Raw genomic sequence first — 13,242 nt, forward strand, 5'->3', positions numbered from 1 at the left:
ACGGACACTGCTGGTGAACCTGAAGATGGATACATGTACCTGAGGAAATAATCAGTCTTAAAAGTCAAATCCTATCTGGTGGCCCAATCGTTCTTCCTATCTGAGCTCACTAAAAATGTGTATATTGTATCATATAGGAACAAGTAGATGCCATATAAATGCCCAGCAGTGCTAGGGAGTATGCCATGGCATGCAGGAATGAGGGTGAAAGGTGGGTATGGTGGCACACACTGGCAATGCCGGTGTTAGGGGGGCTACCCAAAGTCTAGCCAAATAATGAGTTCCTGGCCAGAAAGAAACTCTATCCAAAGGAAGAAAAAAAAAAAAAAAGGTGGATGGCATCCTGAGGTTGCTCAGCTTCCACATGTCTGTGAACACACATGCACATGTGGACACACATGCATGTGCAGCTTGAGTGCACACACAATAAACTGTAGGAACCAACATGGAAGGATCTCCAAGATACTTGTTGAGTTCCAAAATTAGTTTACAAATAAGGAAGCACAGGACGTCATCTTTTATGGTTTAAAGGCATGCCTTTTCCTACAGACACATTTATGTAAGTGAACACCTAAGCACAGAGGGACATGACCAAGCTGACTAGGAGGCTTACTTCAGGCAAAGCTAAAAATGACCCAGTTTCCAGAGTAGGACTTAAAGGAGATTTCAGAGATAAGCTAAGATTTCCCTTTTTAACTATGAGAATGTGTTCATGCATAACTAGTTTTAAGAAAAGAAAGCCAACTTAAAATTGACTCCTACAGAGAGAGAATTGGCATTATTTTCCATTCCAGAACACAATTTTTATGAAGCCTTCATCCCCAGAGTAGTGACCTGGAGACCAGGCACCAAAGATCTCACCAGTAAGGGACATGGCCTAAATGACCTGAAATCCAGTGCTATTTGGAGGGCTTCCTCAGGAGGGACAGTGTAGATGCAAGATCTTAGGTTCATGGCTCCACTACCACCTTTCAGAATTCCTGCCAGCAGCAGTTAGGTGTTGAGGCTAATGTCTTGGGGACATGAACTTCTGGAGTGTGAGGGTGTGGTATGCCCTGATAAGACCTTAGGAATTTGACAAGGACGGAGACGTGGAGGGCACTGCTGTGACTAGCTGGACAAGACAACTAGAAACCAAATGGAAATGTGCTATCACTGCTGTGTATCACTGTTACAAGTGTATCAGCCTAATACAGCACATGCCTCCTGTATCATGGTTTCTAATGGGCCAGGGGTCTGGGCTCAGCCTCCCTGAGACTCAGATCAGTTCCCATCTGAAAGCTGTACTCAATGTGCAGTGAGGGTCGTGATCCCATCTCAAGGCCCGAATGAATGAGGATCCAAGCTTGTGATGTTGATAGAATTCAGTTTCTGCTACCTTGCTAGACAGAGACCTCAGTTTCTTGATGGGTGACAGCTAGAGGCCACCTTCTCTTCCTTATCAGAGAAGAAAAAAAGAACATAAATTATGAGGCGTTTACCCAACCACCCCCACAGTTCCCCAGAGTTTTCTTGAGTGTAAGCAGCAGGAAATATTAGATAGAAGGATTTATTGCGGAGAATCTTGCGGAGATAAACAGATAGAAAATAAAGGATAGCCTCGAGAAGGCCTGGAACCTTTTCCAACAGGTCCCGACTGTCTCTGCCCCAGGGTTTTTATAGAGACGCCAAGGGGTGGAGCAAAAGACCTCCCCCCCCCTCCCCCGCACAGCCAAGTGCAGACCCTCTCAGACACCTGCACTCAGGCCCGTGGCCCTAATCATCCTCTATTCGGACCTGCTGGGTAAAGCCACGAGGAACCCGAGAACGGGCTCCCACAATGAAACATGGAAAATAAACACTTTCAATAATATCGCCAGAGGCAGAGCATTAGCATCTTGAATGGTTTCAATAATAAAAACAATTTTCAAAGAAATGTAGACAACACTGACCCGGGGAGCATTTGCCACAGAAGCATTCATTCGTCCTGTAAACAAGGCCTTACCAAAATATGGCCACTGAAGTCAGTACAAGAGTCTCCTAGGAAGAGAGATGTAATTGTATGTAACACAACCACCACACTTACATCCTGTGTCTCTGTCCTTTCTGTTATGGTTTGGACACTGAATGCCGTCCAAAGGCCAACTTTAAAGGCTTGTCTTTCAGCTGATGGTGCTTCTGGGGGGTGGTAGACCATTTTAAGATAAAGGGCTCTTGGGGGAAAGTGGGACTCTGGCTTCTTTCTGTGTCTCTCCCAACCTGTCTCTCTCCTTCTCTCCATCCCCTCTCCCTCCCTTCTTCCTCCCTGCCCCTTGTCTCTTGTTTCCTGGCTGCCACAAGTTAAGAGGCAGCCACATGCTCTTATCATGAGGTACTGTGCCACTACAGCTCCAAAACAGCAGGGCCAGGTGACCAGGGATTGCAGTTTCTGAAATTTTGAGTCAGAATAAATCCTCCCCCTTCAAAGCCGTTTTATCCCGGGTATTTGTCACAGTGGCCGAAAGCTGACAGACCACTGGAAGGAAATCAGCCACTCAAGGGGAGGGGAGTACCAAGGAACATAAACTGGGGGTGTAGAAGCCGGCTGAGTCTGCTCGCCACAGGGCAGAAGGCAAGGAAAGCAAAAATGAACCTTGCAGCTTCTGAGGATAAATTCTAAGAAAGGTGACATAAGAAAACACACAGCCCATGCAACAACTGTAAGGGAAAAGTTTTCAGGGCACAAGTCTACAGATGAATATGAATTCCAGATATTCAGATTATAGATAAATTGCATCTTCTATTTTTTTCCCTAGGGATTATGTTGATGGTCCAAAAAGCAGTGAGCGCCTCCGAAGGAAGAGAGGTGATTCTCCAGTCCCCCGTCAGTTTTGAACTCTTAATTCTAACACGGTCCAAGAAAACAATGCGGTGGCACCGGCCGTCTTTTGGTTGGTTCTGGTGAAGAACAGACTATTATCTCATAACGACAGAGGGGTGCCAATACCGATAAATTAGCGATGAGTTTATACGAGCCGCCGCAATAGGTAAAAAGGCCTGATTATCAAAGCCTTCAATTTGGTGGAGCAGTTCCCCGAAAGTGTTAGGGAAGCTGGTTGGTTTTGTGGTTGAAGCTTTAGCACCCAGCTTAAAGCATTTCCCAATCAAATGGAAAATTGCTTACAGGATTAAAAGACAATTCATGATGGAGTTGTTTCCTGATGCAGTGGGCGGAGCCGAGACACTGACACCCTAGGTTTGGATCTGTCTGGAAAGCCAGCTTGAGAGGGCTTATGAGAGCACCTGGCTTCTGTATAGAAATTACACATTCCTGTTTCCTCCGCTGCAGGGCAGATCTCTTCAAGGACCATGCTGAGAAAGAATGACTGAGCTGGACGGAGAAGGGGCGGAGGAAGGAATAGGAATGTAGTCAGTGCTCCTTCTAATGTGCCAATCAGCTCACATCTCTGCTGCTGAACTATCTAGAAGTTTCTGAGGTCTCAGGAAAACGACTGTTGCTCCAGCTTACCTTCCTAATGACCTCTGCTCCTTTTCCAGTATATCTTTTCATCCACCGTCCCCGGGTGTGCCCTGGAGTACTGGGTTCAACCTCACCAAATTCCCTGTGGAACAAGCGCAGCCTGGGTTACCCACCCTGACTCTTCCAGTCCCCCACCAATGGTAGCCTCCTGTGTACAGGTCTTCCTTAATAAGTGAACTGTTCCCTAAATTGTTCTGACCATTAAGTCAGTATTTCTAGAACACTAGGAGATCAATATTATAAATAGTATACAGACTTATAAATCTAAATTCCATGAAACACGTTTTCTTTTGTTTTTCATGCTTCTGACCTTTGTCCTTTGCTTTCTCTGCAGCCCCTTTGTCCTGCCCAATGCTATTCACCTTCTCCTCCAAGCCTAGAACTGACATCTGCTGAAGCCTATGGAAGCCACTGCTTCCCTGTGAGAAAGCTCCGTGAGCCTCTCAATCCTAAATGTAGACTCGTCACCCACTTTGGCCTATTAAACACAATAGACATTCTACACACTTCCCAAGGAGTAACTTGAAGAGCCAGTGCCTAAGTCCCCAAATCAGTCTCCTACCCATGTGCTGTGACGCTCTCTCTGTTCTGCTTGGAGGCAGAACACAGAGGAGCAGGACTCCTTGTTCCTGAAATAAATGGAGGTGATTCAGACAGAAATGTTTAGAGTTGGGACAGAAGTTCAGCTTCAGGGAGGTCCCTGAGGACAGAAGTCTGGGGCCTGAGAACAGGTTATTTGATATCATAGCTTGGCTCAGTCCACGCTTAGGCAAAATGGAATGCAATACTTTTGAAAACAGACAGGGATGGGCTTGTAATGTGCTTATGAGATTTTCAATGGAAATAATTATAGGTGACTTATTATGTGGGACTTAAATCCGGAAGAAAAGATTAAGTAGATGTGTATGTGTGTATTTGACTCTTAATTAAGTAAATGCTGCTGTGTTATTAGAAGGAAGTGTCTTCAATCAAACAGTAGAACAAACAGGGTAATGTTATATATTGTTACAAGTTTGAAGCAAATCAGAATTATTAGATGTATGTATAGTTTATTAAGGTGTAATGTTTCCAATTGTAGCAACATTATTTTTGGTTGTTGTTTCAGATTAGGTCTCATATACAGCCAAGGTAACCTCAAATTCATAGCGATCCTCGCCCTCCTCAGATTATAGGTGTGTGCCGCCACACACCTGCTACCAGGTACTCTTTTTAAAATGAGATTAAAATCCTCTCTGCTTCCTTCCTAAATCATGTTTCACATGAGAGAACTATGGGGGTACAGGTAATGTAATGGACCCTAAGGCCTCTCGGGTGGATCATGCTTTTGGGGAGACTGTCGGACTACCTCACGATGTGACTTGGTTGAGAAAATCCTGTTCTGTTTTGAAGTGTAATATAGGAATCTGTGACTCAGTTGGTAAAGTATTTGCATGCAAGTATGAGGACCTGGGTTCAAATCCCCAGCATCCATGTAAAAGTGTCTCCCAGCAGGGCACTGTGGAGCACAGAGACAAGTGGGTCCCTAGAGCTTGCTGGCCATCCAGTCTAGACAGTTAGCACGTTTCAGGTTCAGAGAGACCTCCTCTCTCAAAAAATAAGGTAGAGAGCAATAGGGTGTCAGGCACCTATCCCCCACAAGACTCCAAGGTGGCTTTTCAACTCTCAAGCCAGATTCTGTCTAGCTCCTCCGCCACAAAGAAAGTAGCCAGGAGTTGTTGACAGTCACACCAGGTCAGCTGGTGGATATAAAAGACTGTTCTAGAAAGCTAATAAGAGTCTCAGGTTTTTCAGAGCATGGTGGGTTCTGAGTTTTCCAATTATGCAGATCATTTAGGAAAGAAGCAGAGAGGATTTAAAAGAGTACCTGGTAGTGGGTGTGGTGGCACACACCTGTAATCTAAGGAGGGTGTAGATCGCTATGAATTTGAGGTTACCTTGGCTGTATATGAGACCTAATCTGAAAAGGTAACATAAACCATGAAAGAAGGAAAAAGGGAACCTTTGGGTCTTGAGCCCAGCAGGGGTGCCTCTTCCCGAGGGAAAGTCCTCCAGAAGCTCCCATAGCCAGAGCCATTCCGTATGTGTGAGGGGGATAGAAGAGATTACCTCCCCACTAGGAGTGACTATTTCCTCCTCCCTGGGCAAAGCTGGCTACTAGAGCAGTTGGTGAAGAGAGCAGAGGGAGCACATGGCAGGGGAAATAAGAGGTGAAAATGGGCTTCTTTGACCTTAAAATTAAAGCACTTAGCTTCTCCCCCTTCAGTATGGCATTGGCTGTTGGTCTATTACATAAGTCCCTTATTATGTTGAAGTGCATTTTTTCTATGCCTAATTTGTTGAGCGTTTTCAATCCCAAAGGGATGTTGGATTTTTTTAATGCTTTTTCTACATCTATTGAAATGATCAAATGTGTTCTAGGCTATATATTCACTTATATTCATTGACCCACGGTTGCATCCCTCAGATAGATCCCACTTCCTCTAGGAGGATAATCTTCTTAGTATGCTGTTGGATTCAGCTTGTATTTTGCTGCACCTTTCTCCAATGATGCATGGTTCATGACTTTCCCAACGCTCCCCGGCATTTGTATGTCTTTTTAAAGAGAAACAGCTGTTCCAGTCTTGTCCACTTTTGAATGGTGATGTTTGCTCTTCATGGGGTTGTGACCATCCGTGTTTGTAAAGAAAGTTCTGCTGGGCTCGGCTCTAACCATTCATTATGCATGGCCTATGGCTGCTTTACAGGAACGAGGCAGAGACGGAGCGTGTGAAGGACACGGGATTGCTCGTCCACCCACAATATTAGCCTGTTGTGGGAAGTGTTGTAAGTCTGCTGTAAATCTACGTGTACTGCAGTCTGGGTTAACGATGTATTCTTTCTACTTAACTTTTCCTGTACTCTCACTCCTAACTTCCATTGCTTTCTTTCCATTTTAGTTTAGTTTAGTTTTTGAAGCTCTGGGATTGAATCTACCGTGTGCATCCTAGGTAAACATTCTACTACTGCCTTATACCCTAGTCCTGTTTCCTTTTTTAAATTTCATTTATCTGTAAAGTTTAATGAACCTTTAGCCTAATTTTTATTTTATGAGATTCACAAATTTTGAGCATCTCTGGGCTTTCATATTACTAATTATTTTTTATCTTATTATTTTTTTATTGATCCCAAGAGAACAAATCACTCCATGCAGCCCAAGCTGGTTTAGAATTCACTATGTAGACAAAGCTGGCCTTAAACTCACATAGATTTCCCTGCCTCTGCCTTGTGAGTGTGAGGATTAAAGGTCCACCACACCTGGACAGTTCCCCATTTAATGACTCATTTATTTCACAATGACCCTCACAAGTTGCCTGTGGTCCTTAGTTTCCTAAGGGCAGCAAGTAACTTCTGGCAGTTGGAACAATGCCCAGCAGGGACCTCCTCCAGATCTACTCCCTAGTACAGGCAGTGCTCATCAAGGTCAGAATCCATGGTCTAGCCGCTGTCACAGGAACCTGTTCAGCAGATGCTTCTCCAGTGAGTCCAGCTCCTTTGTGGACAAGCTGATACAAAATACCCACGGCACAGCTGATCACATACGGCTGCACTGGGGCCAGCAAACTAGGCCTGCCCCATCTCAGACCATGCTCTTCCAAGGGCGGCCGGGGAGCCTCTTAAACCCTTGCGTGGGAGAGACTCTGGTTCAGACTAATGCCTGAATGTGGAAACCCTTCTGCATCTCATTCTGTACCTCCTCAGGCTAAGAGAATACTTCCCAGAGTGCCAAATGCCGCTGGCTGTATAGTTCAGCACAAGCATTGCTGAGCACGGTGCTTTACAGTTTCCGAAATGCAAGAGCAATGACGCCGGGCCAGGCTCTCTCACACATATCAGAGATGAAAAGTCCAACAGGACCTGCATCTCCCCATTGATCATCTTAGGATGGAGTTCAGTAAGACACCCCAGACACAAACTGCGAACGGTGGGGACTGTTTATGGGGAAGCATCCTGAGAATAGGAGGAGAGATGTCTGGTTTAGGAAAAGCTTCTGGGAGAAGGAAAGAAAAGGTGCTTAGCCTAATGGAGCCCCCTCCCATCAGCCCAGAACCTCTCTGCCCATTTCTGTGAGGGAGGCACTGTGACGACTGAATGAGTGAGGAACCCCAGCACAGAAGAAGAGAAGCACCCTTCTATAGGAACCCCAGGGTGAGCAACACAGAATTAATGACCAGAATATCAAGGACTTTCAACGATCTTATATTTTGTATGACCATCAAGATCACACACACACACACACACACCTGTCCCTTCTATGAACAACAGAACAATGACCACCCAAACAAGTCAACGCAGTCCTGAGAACCACAGGCAAGAAGACACAGAGCAAACATGGTTCAGACTTTACTGAGGACCAGCTAGTGCTGGACAGTCCCATATTGGGAGACTAGGGTCTACAAACTAGGGGACTGGTCTTTCGGGCAATGCTGGGCAGCCTCATACTGAGGGTGGGCACCTGGACATAGGCAGGACTGGTTTCTTTGGCAGTGCTGGGGAGCCACAGAGCCAAGTGCATCCCTTCATTACCCTCAGCAAAGCCGAGGGCTACTTGGATCCAGCACAAAGACAAGGAAGGAGAGGAAGGGACTCTGAAGGAATGGGGAGCCGGAGTTAACAAAAGCTTGGCTTGGGAGAGGCTGAGTGGGAAAAGGAGGTTGCTAAGGCCTTTCAGAGAAGGGAATGGATGAAGGGAAGGAATGGGAAGACTGACGCAGAGGTGCGGGGACCCAGATGTGCCCCAGGCCAGTGGTCAGCAAGCGTAGCCATAGATCGCCACCTGGCCCTGGTATTAAGGGGTCCTACTTGTTACCCCACAGGGCTGTCTTCAAATATATGGGGCCTGAGAGGAAGCGGCTGGACTTCATGTAGGCAGCGATCTTCTCCAGGGCCTGTGAGTGGGAAAGAGAGAGCAAAGCTCAGGCCTGTAGCTTCGCTGGCCTGACCAGCTCCACCCCATGAACTCCATGTAGGCCCAAGATCCAGAGCAGAACGGTCAATCTCAGCGCTGGAAAAGAATCTCTTCAAGTTCCTTTCCTTAGTGTCCTGCTTAAGAGGGACCTCAGATGGACAAGCAGCACTGTCCCGGGGGCTTGGTGTCCTCTAGACAGTACTTCATGGGTTTGGAAAAACTACTCAGTGACCCTGCAAAATCAGTCCTAACGGATCATTTATCCGGAGGGAACCTGAAGTCCAGGGAGGTTAAGCAGCGCCCTCCTATTCACCCAGCCCTGTCTCTGTCTGCACAGGCCTGGTCCCACCCCACCCCCCCACCCCCCACCCCCCCACCCCCCCCCACCCCCCCGGGAAGCTCCTGCCTGAACTTGAGCATGGAGGAAGGAGCTGGCAGGGGAAAGGAGTTCACAGAGCATGCCGGAGTAGCTTGAAAAAGAGCCCAGATCCCACCCCATGACTCAGCAAATGCTGGGTGGAAATATTTAAGACGGAGGGAGGCCTGCCAGGAAAGGCAGGGCGGGGTTCTGACCCATTCCCAGAGAAAAAAAGTCCAAATTTCTCCATCTGCTACCTAAATCCAATATTATTATAGATAGCCCAATCAAATGTATCTCTAGCTCTAATACAGGAACTGTGCCAAATTCAGTCACCCTGAGTGAATTTTATCAAGATTCAGTTCCCAGATAACCAACTGCTGAGGAATTCTAAAACCCAGGACCACCTGTTTGCAACAAGCCAGAGCACCAACCCTCAGGTGGCAGCCCTTAGCTCTCCCTTCCCCCTTCCCCACGGTGATGCCAGCTCTTACATAATCCCCAACTTGGACCAGAAGCAGAGCTAATGGGAACTAGCTGAGAAGGCACATCACTAGACAGGAAGTGAGGGATGAAAACAGATTCCAGGCCTGAAAGAGGGGGGGTGGGAGGGGAGAGACCAAACCAACACACACACACGCACGCACGCACGCACGCACGCACGCACTCATTAAGTTAATGCTTCCAACTGTCTAATAAAGTAGATTTGGGGGTTTCAAACACAGCGACCTGGATGTCATATGAGCAGCAATGAGGTGAGGCTGGGGCTTGGCCCTCTGGCCCCAGGTGATACCACGCTCACCTCACAGTCTAGTGCGCCCCACCTCACTGTGCGCTCTACTTAGTCCAGTATGAGGGTACAGGACACGTCCCCTGGGACCTGACAACGTGCCTCACATGAGAGAGGTCAGCAAATAGGTGTTAAAGTAAGTGTATGACCTTATCTCACAGATGGAAACTGGAGCATTAGAAGACAGAAGAGGGAGAGGGAGGAAAGAAAATCCCCTCTCCCCCAAAAGATAACCCTTCTACAAGGGCCCTCCCTGCTTGTCCACGAAATCCAAGCACCTTCCAGAGCCCTGAGCTCTCCATGTGTCCACAGTAGGGATGGGAGAAGCAAAGTGCTCTCTCTGCAGGTCAGCTATGAAGACTCTGCGTTCGTGGACTTCACATGAACCCTGCTGTCCCTTGCCTTCCTAATGCCGAAAGCCAGCTGTTTGCACACTTCCGTCACATTCTACTTCTCCAAAAGGTCCCAGACAGGAAACCCTGGCTGAGCGAAGGCCTGAAGCTTTCCTTTTCAGCACAAAACAGGAAGAGTCGTTCTAGAAGTCAGGGGCCCACACCGAACAGGCCTCCACGGGTGGGAGTTGAGACCCTGAGCAAGTGATTCACCCTCCAGTCTCGGTTTATCTTGGGGGTCTGATAATTCTATCTACCTCGTAGGAATCTTGTAGTGATAAATTTGATCCTCTAAATGTTAGATGCTGAGCACAGGTCCTCCCAGAAAGCCGGGGCTCAAGAAATGCTAATTATTTTTTTTAATTTAAAAGATTAGGAGATCATTCTGGAAAGGGGGAAGGGAAGGACAGCCAAGAGGAAGGAAGACCAGGGCATCACCTCAAAGCGGGCCAAGAAGTCCTTCAGGTTTGGGAAGGCATCCAGGCACTTGGGTTCAAACACTCGTTGCTGGTCAAGAATATCATAAGCGAGGAAATCCACATAGGTGATCTGCAGGAAGCAGGGTCAGTGGGATGGGATCAGATAGTCCTGGAAGAATAGCAGCTGCTCCTCCTCCTCCTCCTCACCAGTTACCCTCTTTACCTTGTCCCCTACGAACCATGGTCGCTTGCCCAGGAACTCAGAGTAGAGCTTCATCTTCTCAGGGAGACCCTCTAAGTACTCTGGCTTCCGCTTCTCCTGAGGTAGAGGGGACAGCAGTCACCACCCTGACACCGGCTCCCTGGCCAAGAGTCTGACTTCACAGGAACGCGGGGGAGAGTGTCCACCTTCTCAAGGCTGGGCCTGAGTCGGCTTCCTGATTTTAAATTAGTTCACCTAATTTAAAATAATTCTACTAATCAGACCCCCACAGGCACCAGGTCCCATTTGTTGGAGATGATGAGAAGTCAGACAGGAATACAACACTTTCATTGAACTCTACTTATTCCCCAAGTCAGATCCTGTGGGTTAGACTCAGAGGTGCCCGTGTACCTGACACACTCTGGACTCAGACAGCTGGAGCCATCAAAGAGGCAAAACACCAAACTAGCTCAGGGGAGAAGGCACTCCTAGTGGATGGCAGAATGGTGGATATTTGAGTACTTATTATGAAGTGAAGGAATGTTCGATGCTGAAAGGAAGGAGTGGCAGGAACAGCGTCCCTCTGGCCAACCCCCGAGCTGCCTATGGGGAAGCAGTCCTGATTCCTGTGGCTACTGAGGGCACAGTTCTGGAGGGACAGATAGCCGAGCTCTGAGAGATGTCTGAGGCCAGGGGGTATAACACGCCCCCATCACCACCACCACCTGCCACCCAGTTTCTTTGTTTTAACTCATGGTTTGAGTCTCCATATTCTAGGAGCAGACAGAGGACATGAATAGCTGGGACAGAGGGCTATGGAAATTAAAGGAGATGAAAAGGACTCTTAATACATTCTCTAATGTTTAAAAACTGTATTTCCAGCTTGTGGAATCCAAACTGCATCCTAGGAGCAGTAGAAACTGACTCAGTGGTTATTTGGCAAGATTATGGAGTCATGAAGGCCACTTCGTTGCTGGGATAAGTAAGGCCTTAGAGAGTCAATACTGCTAGAGTCAATATAGATGTGAACACAGGATTTAACTCCAAACCCTGTCTCCCCCATCCACTGGGGGACTCACAAACTCAGGGCTGTAGCAGACCATCACAAGCTGCATGCGGGTATCCATGGCCTGGTTCTCCAAAATGTCCATACGAACCCTCTCCTCTTCCGTCTCCCCACCTGCAGCACACACAGCATAGACTCACTCTCAGCATCCCACCCCAGCCAAGCCCAGGGGGATGGCCACCATGCCCCACCCTGCAGCCAGCCCCACTCACACAGGTTGTGCTTGCGGGCAAGGTAGCGCAGGATGGCGTTGCTCTGGGTGATCTTGTGTGACCCATCAATTAAGTAGGGCAGCTGGAAGGACAAGCAGGGATGGTCAGATGGGACATGGGGTCCCTGCATCCCTTCTCTGGTGAGGACAGACATGGGGCCTGGCACTCAGTGTGCCTGGCACGGGAAGCCCTCCATGAGCACAGTGAACACTGAATGGAAGAGCTGGGACAGATGACGTGAATAGCTGGGACACTGCCCATCACAGAAACACTGTGCAGCCACCAGGAATGGGAGCAGGTGAGCAGAAGCACTGATCCCAACCCCCTCGGCCAGACAAGGAGATGAGGTGAGGACACCATGCCTTCCCCAGCCCCACCCCCTTCCCTGCACCTACATTGGGAAAGTCCAGGCCCAGCTTGAATTTGTCACTCAGCCACTGGCTTCGGTCATAATCGGGAGCTGTAGACAAGACCATGTGAAAAGAGATCACCCTAGTTCCCAGTCAGGCAAGCCCCCATCCCCCACGCCCTCACACCCCACCCCCAGGCAGGGAATCTGCAACCTCTCACACTGAGTGTCATATTCCAAGGTTACCGGAGTGTTTGGGACTGTGGGCCCTGCATATCAAAGGTTTACAAAAGGTTTAAGCAAACACTAAATCACAAATAGAGGAAAAGTCACAACCCTGCATTGGAAGACCAAACTGTCTTCACAGGGCTTTCTTGAAGGTGTAGACTCTACTTCTTCTAGCTGGAAGAGGCCCACAGGTCTGGGCAACAAGGAGCCAGGCACAGGGAGTCATTACCGTCCCCCATGGTGTATCTCTTCTCCTCATAGCTTGAGTCTGTGTACTCCAGGAACAGACGGATGGCCTGACACAACTAAGAAACAAGGCTGATCAGAGAGGCATTGGGACCCCTGACTCTGACGTCTTCTCTGTATCTGAATCCCTACACTTGATCTAACAGTACACACACACACACACACACACACACACACGCGCGCGCACACACACACACACACACACACGCGCGCGCGCGCGCGCGCGCACACACGGGAGGGGGGAGGAGATTAGTATCAAACATCTAGAGCTCTGAGACAGGCTGAGGAATCCAGCAAGGCCTTACAAGGCGGCTCCATTTCCTAGACTGGCACGTCCCCGCCCCCCCCCGCCCCCCCCCCCGCCCCGTCCCCATCACACTCGGCTGTCAAACCCCTCTCTCACCCCACGGATATCCCAGTAACCCAGTGTCATGGGCATGGTGCTGGTGCTGTCTGGCCTCAGCGAAGCTAGGCAAACTGTGACTGTATCCTGGTGCACAGGAGAGAAGCAGCAGACCGGATAGTGAGTCCCGCCC

General features: G+C 48.4%; 1 protein-coding gene across 1 annotated transcript; it reads right to left on the minus strand.

Annotated features, from left to right (window-relative positions):
• Nucleotides 1-7,866: 7,866 nt before the first annotated feature.
• LOC131913441 (glutathione S-transferase Mu 2-like) lies at nucleotides 7,867-13,242 on the minus strand. Its single transcript, XM_059266074.1, has 8 exons — nucleotides 13,110-13,242; nucleotides 12,690-12,765; nucleotides 12,279-12,343; nucleotides 11,884-11,965; nucleotides 11,685-11,785; nucleotides 10,627-10,722; nucleotides 10,423-10,533; nucleotides 7,867-8,424 (listed from the first exon to the last, which is right to left on the minus strand). The coding sequence occupies exons 1-8, from the start codon at nucleotides 13,143-13,145 to the stop codon at nucleotides 8,335-8,337; spliced, it is 657 nt and encodes a 218-aa protein (XP_059122057.1). The 5' UTR covers nucleotides 13,146-13,242; the 3' UTR covers nucleotides 7,867-8,334.

The sequence above is a fragment of the Peromyscus eremicus genome, chromosome 6 (assembly GCF_949786415.1).
Source record: "Peromyscus eremicus chromosome 6, PerEre_H2_v1, whole genome shotgun sequence".
NCBI lineage: Eukaryota > Metazoa > Chordata > Mammalia > Rodentia > Cricetidae > Peromyscus > Peromyscus eremicus.

Excerpts from the sequence above, each read along its gene's own strand:
- LOC131913441 (XM_059266074.1), bottom strand. The coding sequence starts at position 13,145 with ATGCCCATGACACTGGGTTACTGGGATATCCGTGGG. Across the intron at positions 10,534-10,626 it reads CATGGTTCGTAGGGGACAAG|ATCACCTATGTGGATTTCCT; the intron begins GTAAAGAGGGTA and ends TGCTTCCTGCAG. Across the intron at positions 8,425-10,422 it reads ACTTCTTGGCCCGCTTTGAG|GCCCTGGAGAAGATCGCTGC; the intron begins GTGATGCCCTGG and ends TCCCACTCACAG.